The sequence below is a fragment of the Triturus cristatus genome, chromosome 2_1, assembly GCF_964204655.1.
Source record: "Triturus cristatus chromosome 2_1, aTriCri1.1, whole genome shotgun sequence".
Classification (NCBI taxonomy): Eukaryota; Metazoa; Chordata; class Amphibia; order Caudata; family Salamandridae; genus Triturus; species Triturus cristatus.
The window spans coordinates 1,144,262,686-1,144,281,119 of NC_140581.1; the positions used below are offsets into that span (position 1 = coordinate 1,144,262,686).

The following is an 18,434-nucleotide window of genomic DNA, read 5'->3' on the forward strand; positions in this document are numbered from 1 at the left end:
ATTGGATGGTGAACCAGTGTTTTTTGGGCCCACTTTCTTACCATTGGTCCCCCGATTGACCTTTTATTTTCTGCCTGAGAGGTGATGGGAGGTAACATTACATCAATCAATTTCCATTAACAGTGTAACCAATTTGCCTACACAATAAGAAACAGGAATCAGTAGCTAGGGCTAAGAAGGTTTATTACAAATTAAGAATCAAGTAAAGATATACAACTCTTAACACCAGGCCATAAAGTTACAGAATTACAATCGGGTGGAGGGGGGCTAACCTCCTAAAGAAGTTTAGGAGGACTAAAGTCAAACAGACAAAGAGTTCAGTCACTTCAATACAAAAGATTAATAAAAGTATTTGCTGCTGAGGGAAGAGTCTCACATTTCCTCTTCTGTACATGGGTAAATCTAAATCGCCTAAAGTAAAGTCCAAGCTAAAGGGATGGTTCTAAAGTCTAAAGGATCTAAAAAATCATGAAATTCCATGAAGAAAAATAAAACTAGGAGGGGAAATAAGTAGGAAGGTGTCAGCATTTCAGAAGCTCAGACAAGAGTCTCCTTGGGTCAGGAAGGTAAGTGTTAGCCTAAGCCACACTCAGCAAAGAATCAAAGGAAGCCTAGCGGTCTAAGCTTCTTAAAGTCCAAGGAAACTTTCACTAAGTGTTATGGGGAAGTCTGAAGGGACCTGATCTCCAACGGTGTACTGGTTACAAGTCTGGCGGTCCACGGACCCCCAGACTCATGGTGGCATTCCAGCCACCGCCTCACTGGCAGTCGGACCACCCCATTACAAGTTGGGCAGTAGGACTGCCATTGCACTGCCACCACCAGGGATCTGCGATCTGTGGTGATGGTGCAGCGGTGTGAGGCTACAATATGCTTGGCAGGGCTGCTGTAGCCCCACCAAGCATATTACGATTTTCCACGTGCCAGTTGTCTCATGGCAGTGAGCCTGCCATGAAACTGCTGGTGGTGAGGAAATGTAGGGTGCTCTAGAGGGCCTTCTTGTGCCTTGCTGCTTGGGGGTGCATGAAGGGGGTACATGGTGTGCCCACTTTGTGTATGCACCCTCAGTTCCAGCACAACATGGACTATATAGTCCATGCCATGCTGGAACACGCTGTGACTGACCCACAGCGCTGCCTTTCTAAGGCTCTCGTATGAGCCTTTGGAAGGCAGCATGACCGCCCACCTGGATTACAGCTTGTAATCTGGCGGGCGGTTGGAGGTGGAGTTTGGCGATGTGGTAGCGGGGTAGTGACATGCTGCCCCACTCCCACACCGCCAAACTAAAAATCAGGCCCTTATTTATAACACACAAGTCTCCTGGGCAACACCGCTTGGCAAGCATCATTCGGGGTCTATTGTCTTTCTCCACATCTCATTTGCAACATTTGCAAAGTATCTCGCACTTGATATGGGAACAACATCGTCTTCTCACACGCAGGCCAGGGTTTAACATTTCTGAATAGACCTTCAGTTAACTCTCTGCTTCTCCATGTTATTTTGTCAAGGTCTTCTTCAACTAACAATGCTTGTTAATACCTGCAAGAAATATCATGTTAGAAAATGGAAAACAATATTTTATGCAGCACGGTAATCAGGCCTACTAAACACAGCTTAAAGCATTAACTCAATGGTGCACATTTAATATGCATATGCACATTTAAACACAAATGAATATGAATGGTCACTACATTGGATTCATATAACATAGAGCATACAGTAAAATCTTAAATGTATTTGTGTCAGTATGTCTAGGAACGACATTTTAATGTAATGCTAATATAAAACATTAGGGCACACATTGCATAAACTTTTTTCGTTTATTGGGTAATCATATTCTATATATATGTGAATGGTTTCTATTCAATCATCCAAACAATAAATGTCATTTAATGTATTAAGGCACACATTATGAAATTTGAATTCATTTCTACAGTGAGTCCATATCAACTAAGTAAGGATGGTTTCTTCATCAAGTCTTCAGAGACTATATCAATTGGTATGGTTAAGGCGCACATTTTGAGTAGGTTCATTAATCCTAGAGTGACTGCACATTAAAAATAAAGTCAAGTGTAATACTTATTTTAATATTGTTTGAGAAGATGCAAAACGTGCTAAATGCACATTGATGTCATGTATCTGTTATGAAATTGTGACGTATTTTGTGACTTGTAAAGGATGGTCAAAATTGTGCTGCACCAATAGTGATCTGGGGCCAGATGTACAAAGCTTTTTTTAGGTCACAAATGGCCTGATTTGCAGAATTGGGCCATTTGTGACTGGAAAAAAACATTTTTCTATGAACAAAGCCCTATTTTGTGATTCTATTACTGATTCTCAAAATGGGTTTGTGATTCGGGATTAGGAAAGGGCGTGTTATGAGCGTCCTTGCCTAATACCAAATCACAATGGTATGTGTGAGTGTTTTGCAACCGAATTGTGGTCGCAAAACATTTGCAATTTACCACCTACTTCAAGTAGGTGGTAACCCATTTGTGAACAGGATGTTTTGTGAATGTTTGTAAAACGCTTTTTGACAGCAGGCAGTGGTCCCACTGACAACTGCCTACTCTTAAAAAGTGAAAAGAAAACTTTTCTTTTTCTTTTTGAAGCGCGCCCCATTTTTCTTTAAGGAAAACGTGCTGCATTTAAAAAAAAAAAAACATTGCTTTATTTAAAAGCAATCACAGACATGGTGGTCTGCTGCCCCATGCAGGCCACCATCCCTGTGATTTTTGCGATTCCCAATAGGTCATAAACCAAGACCTTCCTCATGCATATTAATGAGGTTGGTCTATTTGCGACCCACTGGGAATCGCTAAATGTGTGAAACATACATTTTTACATCGCTGTTTGCGATGACCTGTAGCAAATCGCTAAAATTCACGATTGGGTAATTGCAAACTCTAGGATACGTCCATCGCTCCTGGTGACTTCCGCACCTTTTTAATGGATTTCCTGATACAACCAATGTTACTCTTAATAATGTCATACTTGCTGTAATGTGGGCTATCACCACTGAATGGGTGGCAGCATCTCATGCAACTTGGATTGTTATTAAATATTAATGCCATTTGAGTCACATGTTTTCTATGATAAGTAAATGCTACAATTGTTAAGTACATATTGTGCATCCTAAACGCAGTTTTTTAACTGAATTTCAGGTAAATGGAAGATCAGGAGAATAGTTTATTCCAAGCACGAAAGGCAAAGAGGATAGAGCAAATGGTGGCAAGATGGCTACGTCGATCTAGAGATAATTTACCAAGGTAGGGTTTAAAATTTTTCTTTTACAATTTGTTGATCAATTATTATTAGGTTTGATTCTTTTAAAAGTAACATTGATTTGACAGCTCTCTTACTTGGGATTCGAAATCAAAGTGAGATATTTCGGGATCAACATTCAAACCTATGATCTGACTGCATCCTATGAAGGCCACTCCAGAGATGATACCTTTGTCAATCTTCTAACTAATATTAGAACATAGGAATGCTGAGAGCTCCATTGAAGACAATGGAGTAGCCCTGGGCTTATAATGGCCGGTATAAGCCCGGAGCTGCAACATTCCAATGTTTGTCTTTCTGTTTCTCCCTTTTTAATTTAGAACATTCTATCATCAGTGGGTGGAATGTTCTAACAGCCTTATAGCCTTCTGCCTTGAGCTAAACCTGTTGTTAAAGGCCCTCACCCTCATTATAGGCCCTCGTTTGTGGCTCGGGTCTATAACTCAGGTTCAGGGCCTTTAAAAACCAGTATAGCCCTCTGCAGTAGGCTATAAGGATCAAAGGCTATAATAAGACACAGATGCGAGACAACTATGCTTTGTAGAGTAAAATGATGCACAGATAGTATTGTCATTTTGCTTAGTGGTCACGGGTAGCTTGCTGTACATCTGGTAATACCCACTGAGGTTGCATAATAATGAACAGGTTGCAGGGTGGGATGGAATTCAGAAGAGAGGACTTTGTGTGCTTTTGGGATTTGTCTGGGTAATGCTCTGTTTTGTTTCAGCCCTAAAGAGTGAAAGCATCCATGCAAGGTTTTTCAAATAAAGTAAAATCCCATCCCCGATCCATAATTCTCTCTATTTACTAAATTTCTTTTCTCCCGGACTTTATTCACATAATGTTAATCTCTATTTGTATGAAAGTAAACTAATAATCACTTTTCTCTTTCGATTCAAACACAAATTTATTGTATTGAATATGTGTGTTGGATGAGAACTGTTGAAGATGATAGCAGTCTATAACAAATTGTCAAATGTCCATAACACATACTGTAGGCCAAAATATTCTAGGCCAGGGTTCTAGAATGTTAACGAGTTCAAATCATTTTTTAAACAAATGATATCTTTTTTTTCGTTAGATCATCATCCTTCAGTTGAAGTTTCAATGTGTTTTAAATTGGAGCAGTTACAATTACTCGATTAGACAGTATATAGAAGTATATTGAGGCACCAAAATTGTAAGTAGATGCTATAGAGAAGAGATGGTGCTTTACAATATATGACCTGCTCATATCAATTTCCAGAAAAGAAAATATAATAATTTCAAAATAAACCAGAAATGCAGCATCAAAATGCTTACATTGAGCTTGAATGTTTAAAAGAGGTACGCTAACTATATTAAAGGAGAGCGCCTACTGCTCCCTTGTTCGTTTTCCGTGATTTGGTGATTCAGTGGCTCCGATATCTAGGGAGCACCGATAATGGTTGGAGGTGAGCAGCAGACATGCAGTCCACAAGGTTTGGCCTGTGCAATAATGGGACATAGGGAAGTAGTGTGGGTATCTTAGATCCTAGTGCAGATGCTCTCCCTGACTCCACCTGCCCGGTCGTATATTTATTAACAATGTCCCTAGTGACATCAGGACTGCACCAACTACACTCACAGTGCGGGTAACAATGTATAAACAACCCCACAATTACAGTTCAGGGTCAAACGGCAATACATACCAGTTACGTCACTGGTACAACATTACATTCCTCCTTTATTTTCGAACAAATGCAACAAACATATCTACACCAACACCAGTTTAGTCTCTGAGCATTGGTGCAACATTACAGGTGCGACAGCCAACAAGGTGAGGGTTTAGTATTACACAGGTGTAGAACACTTAAAGTTACCTTGATCTCCAGGCCAGGACGTCACACCACATGATCTTGCAACCGTGATGATGGTGGAGGATTTCTACAGAACTCATACCTGGTGCTAATGTCCCAACTCACAACCCTGTCAGAGTGGGAGATTTCAGCTTTATTAGCAGATGCTGCAGGGCGGCTACTCACTTTCATGTTTTCACTCACTGGACCAGAAGAGCTGGCAGATGGGCCTTTAGTTTCGGAGGCCTCTTCCAGATTGCCCAAGTTGGTGTCGGTCTCTTCAGTTCCAAGGTTGGGTAGAGTCCGCGAGTGAAACTGTTTGAACCTAGAAATGTTCCGGGACACTTCTTCCTCTCAGGGCGTGCAGTCACTTTGGTGCCATGAATGTGAACAATGGATTGGTGGTGGCAATCCGCCCGCTATCCTAATGACCCCCATAGTGTGTATCTTAGGTCCTAGTGCAGGTGGTCTCCCTGACCCCGGCTGTATATTTAATAACAATGTCCAACGTGAAATCAGGACTGCATCAACTACACGCGCGGACCGTGTAACAATGTATAAACACCCTCGCAATTACAGTTCAGGGTCAAACTACAACATTTACCAGTTACGTCACTGGTATGACATTACAACGCCCGAAACTTTCTTTCCAGTAGTCTGGCTTCAATTGTACTGACTGGCTTGATCATTTCAGTACTCATCAGCATTCCTTTTATTAGCTTAAATGAGAACACCTAAGGTATCAGGAGATGCTGTATTATTTATGTAGGCATGGTGGTAATTTTATTAATCTATGTAGTCAAAATCTTTAACTGGAATGGTGACTTGTTATGAACAGGAGAAAAGGAACCGACATGCGACCAAAGTACAGATGCGGACTAAGCATAAGACGAAGAGCCAGTGGAACTAATGACTCGTTGCTTGGAAAGGTGCCTCAGTCCTCATAGGTCTTATATGCCAGCAATGATCCGCAACTGAGCTCAAACCCTAGATGTGAGTGGTAGAAGGTTCTTCACTTAGCACTCTAGAGTTCCTAATCTTCTAAGTTGCCACAGACCCGTCTTCAATCTCCTGCAGCCCGCCAGAGCAAGTTGAGTGGTGTTTTTGTCCCAAGTCTTAATAATGGCTCTATTCTACTTCTGGTCTCGCATCTGCAGAGCTGTGTAAAACTGCCCTATACCTTGTCATGACTCACCTCGCTGGGCCTCTCACTTATTGGCATGAATATTCTTAGATGGGCATAGCTCCCAGGCATGTGGATGGTTTTTCACCCTTCGCACAAACTGCGTGGAGGTTGCATAATCTTTTGCACTTGAATGGTATAATTGCCCAGTGACAATGGCATGGCAAGCTGATGCTACGTGAGGGTGTTTGGTAATCCTTTGCTGGGAAGGGTGTAGAGCATCCCATTGCTGGATCAGATTGCTTAATAACATTTTGCTGGTCAGGATGGCACGACAACCGATATCATGAACAGTGATTGTGTGGCAGTCCAGCGTAAAGGTCTTTAGTGAATTCCTCATGTATAGATAGAACACAAGTTATTAGTTCTCTGTCAGTAAATAATAAATAAAATATGACAATATTCTCAAAACGGATCCTTTACCATCAGACCCCAAATGCTAAAAATCCTAAAAAGTGTTAGGATTTTTAGTGAAGCACTATCGACTATGGTCTAGGTCATTGTATCATGTAGAAATTGCATAACAGGGTGCATCATTAGTATTTAGGTAGAAACGCCATCCAGTTTGTGAAACCATACAACAGTCAATTGAGAAAGATTAAAATATTAAATAAATAAGGTCCAGCATTTCTCAAAGTATGCAGATAATTCACAGTCTTTTACTATAGGATACAATTGTCCATGGGTGCCCATGTTGTTGATGAGGCTCAATGTGGCATTGGTGATGTTGGACCTGTCAGCAGTATTTGACACAGTGGACAACAGCATCCTGCTATAGAGACTTGAACATTTGGGTGTGGCAGGTGTGGCCCTTGGATGACTGGGATCTTTTCTAGGGGAAAGAGAGCAGGTTGTATAGATCGAACCATACTCTTCCAAAGTCAATCAGTTGAGATGGGAGGTGCCTCAGGGTTCTGTCCTGAGCCCTACTCTTTTAAAAAAGTACCTGTCCCCTCTGGCATACTTGGTGGAATCTTTTGGCATTAAGGTTATTTCTTATACGGGGCCCATAGATCGCGACCAAGTACGGCACGTTATTATTGGGAGGGGGGAAGGCCCAGCTGTTCCCTTGCGCAGAAACTGGCGGCGTCCCGGAGTCAGGAATACATCCCTGAAATGCTGGATGAGGAGGGTGAGACACATTTCACCACACCAGAGATACGTAAAGTGGTGCTAGACTTCTACGCTGGTCTATATGGGAAGCGGACGCATGCCCCGGCAGCAGACGTCAACTCTTACTTGGAGGACATAGCGCTGGGTTGGTTGTCGGCCGGCCAGCGCGAATATCTCATGCAGCCATTCGACATCGAGGATGTCAAACTTGCTATCACGTCTCTCCTGGCATGGAAGGCAGCAGGCCTTGATGGGCTCCCGAGCGAGTTCTACAAGACCTATGCTGAAGAACTGGCCCCTAGGTTATTAGCCGTATTTGCAGAGGCATATGAAACTGGAACCCTTCCTCCCTCACTCAGGGAGGCACTCATTGTAATACTCATGAAACCGAACAAAGCGGCCAATTCTTGCGAATCCTACAGGCCCCTTTCCATGATTATTATCGACGCCAAAATTCTGGCAAAAATGATTGCCAGCAGACTCCAGCCCCATAGTCGCCAACCTGGTACTCCCGGACCAGTCGGGGTTTGTGCCCACCAGATCGACTATGTATAACCTGCGCACTGTTTTTGCCAGTCTGCATTACTTTGAGTCAGATTTTCAGGCGGTAGCGGTGCTGCTTGACGCCGCAAAGGCCTTTGACTCTCTGCAATGGGAGTATATGTTTACTGTCCTACTGTGCATGGGCCTGCCACCTTTCTTCCTAAAGTGGATCCACTTGCTATATGCTGCGCCAGTGGCACGAATACGAGTGAACGGGTGGGTGTCTGAAGCTTTCCCGATCAATAGAAGCACGTGGCATGGCTGCCCCCTGTCGCCCATACTTTTCGCGCTCTCATTAGAGCTTTTGGCATGTAAATTGCGCCAGTTGCATGTTCTGGCGACGTTGCGATTCCGTCAGCTGCAGTTGGTGGTTTCGCTGTACGCGTATGATATGCTACTGTATGTCTGTGAGCCGGCTACCTATTTACTGGAATTACTCCGCGAGTAAGTGAAGTTTGAAAGGCATTCATGCCTGGGTATAAATTGGGCTAAATCAACTGTGTTCCCGCTGACGGCCGGTACCCGTGAAGTGGAGTTGGACTTCCTACTGACGTAGTCCACGGACCCGGTTCGGTATTTAGTCGTGTGGTTGCACAGAGACCCTGATGTTGTGGTTTCCACGAATTACGGCCGTGTCATCACTAAAGTTACTGCCCAGGCAGCGCGATGGGGTAAGCTACCGCTTTCCCTAGCGGATCGAATAGCAGTCGTCAAAATGACGATTTTGCCGAAGCTCCTTTAATCTGTTTATCAACATCCCGATTCGACTGAACATTGCACTGTTTAATACGCTGCAATCAGCCCTGCTATCTTTTGTGTGGGGATGTAAGAAGCCACGATGCAGCTGGGATGTGTTGGTGCAACCGTTTGAGCGAGGCGGCTTTGAGGCCCCTGATATGAGGCTATATTATTTGTGCGCTCAAGTTCAGTTTGCGCATTTCTGGCATTTTCCGCAACGGTTCCAGCCGTACATTGCAGTTGAGGCAGACTCGGTGCTCCCGGTGCTGCTGGTGGCAGCTGCATTGTTGGGCGGACATGGTGGGCCGTGGGCCGAAATTAACCCGGTTTGCTGCACTGCGTGGGCATGGAGGGCCCTAGCAAAAAGGGTGCAATTAGATTACCTCTACGCCACGGAGTTACCACTTGCTGCACATCTGGATATTTCTGCTATTCGGGAGCAGTCTGCGTTGCACACTCTGGGAACCGCGGGATTGCAAAGCTGGGTGACCCCTATAAGCAGGGGCAGTTTCAACCGCTCTCAGACATACAGGAAGGGCGGGTCAAGATATGATGCTAGGGTTCACGTATGTGCGTGTGCGGCAGGCTGTCTGAGCTATATATCCCAAATACCCAGCTGAGCCGTAAACGCTACTGGCACTGCAGGCGGTATGAGCAGGCGACTCACGCAGGGGACTGATAAAATTATATAATGCTTCCCTGAGGGGGCGGGACCCACTTGAAAACCCCTTCTACAATAAATGGAACACGGCACTGGGGACCTCTTTGTCATTTGATACTTGGAAGTCTTGCTGCACACTGACGGGTCGCCTGACGGCGAATTGTAACCTCCGCATCATACACTTCAAATACTTACATCAGCTATACTATACACCTCTTTAATTGTGTAGGTTTGGGCTTGCTGTGTGCGGTGTGGGCAGGAGGATGCAGATTTTATGCATCTTGCATGGCGCTGTGCTGGTATACATGCCTTCTGGATTCGAGTCACAAGTGTGCTCACGGAGGTGGTGCTGGAAACTGTGGTGTGTGTGCCTGATGTCTGCCTACTAGAATAGGTGAAGAACCTCAAGCCATGTAATCGGAGATTGGTGGCTATCTCTACTTTGTTTGCCAAACGGGCGGTTGCGCAATGTTGGGGGGCTAAAACTCTCCCAACAGTGAAAAGGTGGGTCCGAGACTTGCTATACTGCAGGGACCAATTGGGGACTTATGCGGAGGAACTGCCTGAAGCCTCGTGGCCCAAGGATTTTTGGGCTCCACTTACAGTGTACTTGCTGGGCAATCCTGATTTGAAATAGACAGTTGAAATGCTGCACGGATTGCTCAAGGTGGTGGGACTGGGGTCGGCATTACGCACTGTTTACTGTCTCAGATTCTCCGCAACATCGGGTTCAATTAACTTATTTGTGCCGGGTTCTGGGGTGGGGAGGGTGGAAGGTCTGTTTATGTTTGGGGCTAGACCTCAACTGTAAAATGCTTGCATTGTCCATTTGTTCCAACTGACTTGATGGGTCCCGTCTGGGGGCTCTGTATTTTCTTGCTGCAAGCTGAACAATAAAAAGATTTTTAAAAAAATATATATATATTTCTTGTGTGGACTATACACAGCTCTTATTAACCTACAAAGGAGACTCAGCGGCAAAGAAAATTATGCTTCCTGCTTAAGAGCGCTGCTTGATTGGCTCAGGAAGAACAAGCTTCATTGTAACCCAGATAAGACTGAGGTCCATTTGTTTGGCCCTAACCCCCTACCAAGATGGACAGGAGCCTAGCTGAGTAATGTTCCGCCTCCACCACCTTCCACGGCGCTGACTAGAAACCTGGGTGTTCAGTTCGATTTCAATCTATCCTTCATTGGCCAGGACTCCTCGGTGATGCAATCCTGTCTCTGGATTCTTTGCCTGCTCAGAAAATTCTTGCACCTGATCAGGAAATTCTTGTTCCTGATCCCTCAGGATGCGAAGGTCACAGTGTTTAGGGTGTTGATACTATCATGGCTGGATTCTGTCAGTGTATTGTACTGGGGCATTCCAGAATATTTAATCCAGCGTCAACAGCCAGTGCAAAATATGGTGGTATGCTTACTGTACACGCTACCAAAGCACTCACCTGTAAGCCCTCTACGACAGGGGACCTTCATACCTGAATGAAAAGATCATGGCTTACAGACCTGGGCAAATGCTGTGCTCGAGTCAGGCTTAGCTGTTAACAGTACACCACTTTAAAAAGCAGTGTAGAGGTGGTTCCTTCTTTACGGTCCTGGCCTCAGACCTGTGGAAACAGTTGCTTAGACATCTGAAATTAATAATTGAGGAAGTCAGTTTTAAAAAAGGGCTGAAAACACACCTCTTTAGTATTTAGAGCCTGAATATAAGTTTGGCGGTCCTTGTACTGCCAAACTCACAATGTTGCGGTGGTGGCTGTCGCTGGCAGCTCCCTGGCAGTGGTGTGTAGTATAATATGGTAAGTTACGTTTAACATAGAATCTCAATACGAGTGTGTTCACTCGTGCTTGAGAGTCCATGTTGCCTAGCATTGGTTGTGAGAGCACTCCAAGGGGGCAGTTGGGACTGGAGTGCCATGGAGAAGGTGCATGCATCCTTTGTACCTAAGGAATAAACTTGCTTTGAAGAACTACTGAGTCTATGTGTTCCAGTTATGTGTTCCCGATGCTACATCATGCAGCAGTCAGGAGCTCACAATATGCTGGCAGTGCGGCTGCGGCACCGCCATGCATATTACGAGTTTCCTAACCGCCAGTGGTCTCATGGAGATTCTTACTCCATGATACTGCTGGAAGTCAGGAAACAAAGGTGGCCCTACTGCCCCCCCCCTTGTTCCATGCATCTTGGTGCATGCTGGGGAACACATGTTGTGCTCCCCTGTGTGCATGCACACTCAGTTCCAGCACGGCATGAACTTCACATTCCCTGCCATTCTGGATCGTGCTGTAGCGGTCCCTTGGCAATGCAGCATTAAGGCTCACACTGGAGCCTTTTTCCTGGACCGTCTCAGGACCGCCACATGGCTGCCTGCTAGACCACAAATTCACTCGTAATCTGGCGGGCAGCGTTTGGGTTTGGTGGTGTGGGAGCGGGGTGTTGGCATACTGTCCTGCTCCCACACCACCAAACTCGTAATCAGGCCTTTAGTGTTCTGGGTTTTGTTAGCTGTTTCTGCTTTTGATGCTTAAGCGTCAGGACACTCTTGGAGTAGCTGCATGCTATATAAATAACTTGTATTCATTCTTTGAATACTGGTGCCTCAAAGCTAAAGGAGATTACAATTGTTTGTTTCGTTTGAAATACCCCACATTTACTAATTGCAAATATTGAGCTATAATTAGTAAAGTCAATATCTCTGACTCTATATTAAGTTAATTGTGTGTAATTATTCTGCACACTGTCTCTGAGTTCCAAAACTACTACCACTTCCCGTATGAACCTTTAACTTCTTCACTAAGTACCCTGGCTGCCCATGGAAAACAAAGAATGTGGAAGGAGTAGCCAGATTGTTTATTACATTGCAAGAGGAACTGAGGTCCTGGTACATGAGTAGCAAACAAGGACATCCACCATAGATATTGTTCAATAACCACTGACTGCATCAGGATCTAGAGAAAAGAATGCATGCTCTCTATCTGCTGTGATATCATATAGGGCTTTTAAATGGATGTTGAACAGATGTGTGGATTGGGTGAGTTCACATAGATTTAATCTATCCTTTCAAGATTCAAAAAATGTTTTTGGACAGACAAAATAAATCTAATACTTTTTAAAGTTTTAATCTTGCCCACTATAGCACATAGCAGTCTGTTGATAAGAGTTTTTATTAGTAATAGTTGTGAACGTGGCAGAGAAGTCCAGCATCATCAATGGTAAGCGCTTGCCCATCCACACCTTTTTCCCAATAACAGTTTGTGTCTCTACCTAGAAGAAAGAACTGCTTCTAATTCCTTTAAAGTGTGTGTTTTAATGTATATTTATGCTTTATTGAGCTTTTATAGCTTCCTCATTATTTTAGCTAAGAAGGGATCTCTTGCAAGTTTTATAAAATGTCATAGGATCATAAGAGTCTAATTTATTTTTATTATGGGGATAATGCATGGCCGTTTGACCTCACAGGGAACCAATACCGTGGAAGAGAAAGTAATAATATTTTCTGTAAATATGGAGCAAAGGTGTCCCTGTTATTGATAATTTATTTTGCTGGAAAGGTACCGCCTTTCCATTCTGTGGGTTGGAGCATTGCACAATGTTTTATTTTAAGGTTGTATGCCCAATGACAAATAAATGGCTTCTTTAAAAAGTACTGGGCACAACCATTTTGGCCCTTGTTCTAAATACACCCAGTTTAGCAGCAGAACCATGGTATAGTTTATGTGACATGGCTGACTAAATTATACAGTAATAAAAGGCAAATGATATGGCATTATTTAACACATTTTGTGGCAGTATTATCTATTATTTTGCCTTTTTAAAAGGAGGATCACAATGCTGATGCATGGGTTCTCACAAAAGAAAAGTATATAAATTCACAAGATCCTATTGAAAATGTTATTCGCCAACCAATAGCGATTTTGCTTTGCAGGGAAGTACAGGACCACCATTTTGATGACACCATCCCCTGAAACGCCCAGATTTAAATAGTAGGTGTAAGGTATGCAATTGTATACTCAGAATAAAACAAGCCTACATATACACACTTCTTATAGTCAAAAGATTGCCTCCTTCAATCTTGTGTATCCCGGTTTTGCTTCAGAAATCTGGTCCACATTTGGTTTCACTCTACCCACAGTATGGCCTCTAGCATCACCTCTTCCCAATAAGAAACTGCCCTGCAGGACAGTATTTTCATTACATATGTTTAATGTATTTGTCTCTGTAGGAGATACTGTGAGATTCAAGATGTCAGACCTTAAATTAGACACTACAATGTTTGGGATAGTTCTGTACTCTGAGAAGATTTACTATTTTTAGTGCAACAGCCATGGTTGCTGCGCTGCGTTGCGCTAGGAAGAAAAAGCAAGACAGCATCCTACCTACTAAGATATGATGCTGCTACTCGATTTCTTAGTACTTGCACTGTTGCACCTACCTAGTGCCCCTCACACATACCTCTGCACCATAGTGCGTAGGTTTGTGCATCATCTGTAGCATAGGCTTTGTACTACAAGTGTGATCTTCCAGTAAAAAGCCTATGCTTAGACATTCTTTAAAACTTTACATTTAGTGGATGTGTGCTGTACAGTGCAACATACATACAACGTTTGAAAAGGTAGGAGAAATGAAAACATTTCTCCAACTTAACACTTGTCTCAAAAAAGTCGTTAGCTTTTTGGCACAAGGCATGTCTACCAATGTGAGTAGGTAGGGCTTTGTGTAAAAAAAAGATGAGTGGTAAAATGAAAAAGCTCATTTACCACCAACTGAATGTCCCTTGACGTAAAGTAACAGAAAGTAGTGCAAAACACTATTTGCATTACTTTTTAGCAACAATTCAATTTTTAAAAAAAATGTGCACGGGAAAATATAATTTACCAAGACTTTGCTCCAGTTTCCATCACTTTATGTGACTTTGCACCGGTGGAAAGCCTTGAAAGTCACTGAGAGCCCTCTTGAAATAACTGCTACTGTGCACATAGTGTTCATGGTGTAATGTGAATTTGCACAATTAACAAAACGAAACATTATCATGACGCAGAGGAACCACAGGGTGCGACTGGAACAGAAAATAGACCCGGGCACCAAAATAAAAGTGGCCCCCATTAGTGAATTAGATAGCTAAAAAGGTGGCCTATGAATTGGGACAGCTTTGAAATTGTAAAGACACGCTCAGGGACACTGCCTGATTGCACTATAGGCCATTTCGACTCTACGAGGAATGTATTAATCCTTCTCTGTGCATAAATGAGATCTGAATATGTTGGGATTATTTAGATGATGTATACAATCTCCCTTCTGTGCTTCCGCTAGGGAAAATATTACTAAATGAGAAAAAATTTCACTTTATTAGCACTTACTGAACACTTGCACACAGAAAACAGCAACAGAAAGGTGAGTAGTTAAGCTTTGCACATTTTTAGTAACCTCTTAACAGTTTGAGTTAGAAATAAATATTTTAGGTTCGAATCTGCAAATCCATAATTATACGGAGCATGTAGCAGCTGCATTATCATATCATTTTAGATGCTACTTTTACCGTCAATGATTTCTTATACGCCCGCACAACACCATTTTCTACATCAAAAGCAAACCAGAAAACAGGAATTAATAGATTTTAAGCAATGTACACACAGAAAAGAAAGGATGCATTTATGTTGGCCAGATTCCCAAAAAGCAGCATAATTCTACACCAAACTAGGTGTGTTGCTGCACTCCAAATCATAATGCTGAAGTGGTCCTTTTCCATATAACAGTCTACTCAACATTAAAAATATGAAAGTGCATCCACCACACAGGTAATTGCACTCTCAGCACAGAAAACCCCACAGATCATGCAGGTGTATCTAAATATGTTTGGCCACCTTCCACCACGGGAGTGGAGGCCACTGACCTGGCATGCTGCTGGGCCACCCCAGCCAAAATGACCCCTTCAGTTTGACACTGAAAACCAAGACTCTGCATAGTAGTGGATTCACTGATATCGTTCTTGGTTCCTACAAATATTGATACTATATCTGCAAGAACAACCTTGTTAGTCTAGGTTGATCCTGCTCATGTCGCTACCCCATGGCATGATTGAAGAAGTGGCCCATGATGAAGCATGCCACCCAAGGGCGGATGAGGGCCAGAAACCATGTAATTTAGGAATATTGACTGAATTACTGAAGGAGGAACTGGGAAACTACTGCCCAAAGGGTAACCTTCCAATTGATGAATTTATATTTAGGTTCCACTGCCATGTGCTCCAGAGTACTGGCCTGTGTTTGGCGCTGCACATCCTCATGGAAGGACCAATGTTCACTATTATTGCCTCTGACATGGTCCAAAGAACCCTGTTGTGAGTGAAGTTTTGGACACATTAGGATCTGGGGAAGCAAAGCCTCACCCTTCCATAGAGAGACTCAGCATCATCCACAGGCCTCTAGTCTTCATTTCCCTAGGATTCACTCCAAGATCCTTCTGTTCTGTTCAGTGAAAAAGTAGGTTGAATCTCCGCTGGGAGCTTCATAAAAACAACAAGCGTTTGCATGGCAGTCGGTCTCGCCTTTGGGACCTTATATGTATTTGGCTATGCAGCACATTAGCCTGGGTGCTGAAACATCTACTGTTCTTTAACATGGAGAGAAAGTAAGCACCAAACTGCATGACATGCCAGGTATGGGAACACATGGAGAGAAATATTGCCTTTCAGTGGGAAATTGTATAGTTCAAAGATCTGTTTTTAATATAAAATCAGGGCCTTCGGTGCTCATATCACTGAAAATACAAGATTTGAAATAAAACTATTGTCTACCGGTGCTCATGGAAGACAATTTCTATGGACTGGAATCTAGAGAATCCTAAATTGATTCTGGTATTTTACTGACCTCTGTTGGTCATTTTCTCTCAAGAAAGTTACATAGAGGCAGTTGCCAGAATTTTTTTTCAAAAGAAAGTCCCTCAGCAGAAAGCAATTCTGGTATTTTACCGACCTCTACTGGTCGTTTTCTATCAAGAAAGTTAAATAGAGTCAGTTGAACAAGCAGAAAGCAATTCTGGTATCGCAGAAAGCAATTCTGGTATTTTACTGACCTCTACTGGTCGTTTTCTATCAAGACCGTTAAATAGAGGAAGTTGAACAGAAAAAAAAGTCCCTAAGCGGAAGCAGACAAGTCCTAGGGCTGATCTCCAGAGCCCAAAAAGTACATACACATATAAGTATATACTAAAGTATATACAAGAGGTCTCGAATGCTCGACCTAAAAAGCACTTTCATGAGGAGGCTTGTTTAAACAAAGTCCATCTGATCTAAACAGAAGTTCGAGACTCTACCCAACCTCTCCTGACGGTTCTTCAAAGTCTACAATATGAGTTGAAGGTTAACCTCATGTTTTTGGAGTGGGCTGCTCTTATCCAGATTCTAAAATGCTTGGAGTTTTTCAGTTACTACTTTGATATTTAAGCAAACAGAAGAAGATGATGGACAGAGCGCTAAAACTTTTCAGACACTCACCCCCAGTCACAGATCTGGGTTGAATCCATCATCGTTCTTTAGCTCACTTTGCCACCTCAGTTCAGACCCAGCTATAAGCAAATCAGTCTTGACCCTGTGCCTCATGGGAACAGTCCAATCCAAACTGCCAAGCCATGTATTCCCTGAACTGGAAACAAGCATCCTGGTACCGGTTTCAGGGTAACACCCCTCATCAGCCAGGCTAGCTTGAAACAAGTGGCAAAGTGAGCAAGGGGGCCATGTCTGGGCATACCCTGCCAACTTAGGGCGAACAAAGCAAACACAATGAGATGAGGGACGGAGCACAGAAACTTTTTAGACACTGCCGCTCAGTCACAGATCCTGGTTGAATCCATCATCGTTCTTTAGCTCACTTTGCCACCTCAGTTCAGACCCAGCAATATGCAAATAAGTCTTTACCCTGTGCCTCATCCTTGGACCGGTTTCGGGGTAACACCCCTCATCAGCCAGGCTAGCTTGAACCCAGTTGCAAAGTGAGCAAGGGACCCACATCTGGGCATACCCTGCCAACGTAGGCCTAACAAAGCAAGCACACGGAGATGATGGACGGAGTGCTGAAACTTTTCAGACACTCACCGCCAGTCACAGATCTGGGTTGATGGATTCAGGGAAGATCTGGCTTGGCAGTTCGGGCTGGACAGTTCCCATGAGGCACAGGGTCAAGACTGATTTGCATACAGCTGGGTCTGAACTGGGGTGGCAAAGTGAGCAAAAGAACGATGATGGATTCAACCCAGATCTTTGACTGGTGGTGAATGGTGAAAAGTGTCTGCGCTCCGTCCATCATCCCCTTGTGTTTGCTTTGTTCACCGTAAGTAGGCAGGGTATGCTCAGACATGAGTCTCTTGCTCACTTTGCCCCTGGATTTAAGTTAGCCTGGCTGATGAGGGGTGTTACCTCAAAACCAGTCCCAGGATGCTTGTTTCCGGTCCAGGAAAGACCAGGCTTGGCAGTTAGGGCTAGACTTTTCCAATGAGGCACAGGGTCAAGACTGATTTGCATACAGCTGGGTCGAAACTTGGGTGGCAAAATGAGTTAAAGCACAATGATGGATTCAACCCAGATCTGTGACTGGGGGTGAGTGTCTGAAAGGTTTCAGCGTTCTATTCATCATCTCCTTGTGTTTGCTTTGTTCACCCTAAGTTGGCAAGGTATGCCCAGATGTGGGTCCCTTGCTCACTTTGCCACTGGATTCAAGCTAGCCTGGCTGATGCGGGGTGTTACCCCGAAACCGGTCCCAGGATGCTTGTTTCCGGTCCAGGGAAGACTTGGCTTGGCAGTTCGGGCTGGACTTTTCCCATGAGGCACAGGGTTACATCTGATTTGCATATAGCTAGGTCTGAACTGGGGTGGCAAAGTGAGCTAAAGCACGATGATGGATTCAACCCAGATCTGTGACTGGGAGTGAGTGTCTGAAAAGTTTCAGCACTCCGTCCATCATCTCCTGGTGTTTACTTTGATATTTAGCCATATGTTTCAGCCATTATATTGCGAATTGAGTGGAATACAATCTATCCCTTTAATCTCTCTCTTGTTACCTATTTCAGTCCAGACAAGATGGCGACTGAGCTTTAGCT

At 43.6% G+C, this 18,434-nt stretch overlaps 1 protein-coding gene across 1 annotated transcript in view; it reads left to right on the top strand.

Moving 5' to 3' along the window:
- FRMPD1 (FERM and PDZ domain containing 1) overlaps nucleotides 1–18,434 on the top strand; it is a 923,611-nt gene that overhangs the window by 384,729 nt on the left and 520,448 nt on the right. Inside the window, exon 2 of the mRNA XM_085636581.1 lies at nucleotides 3,165–3,269. Coding sequence (XP_085492707.1) covers nucleotides 3,169–3,269 — 101 coding nt within the window. The 5' untranslated portion in view covers nucleotides 3,165–3,168. The remainder of the gene's footprint in view (nucleotides 1–3,164; nucleotides 3,270–18,434) is intronic.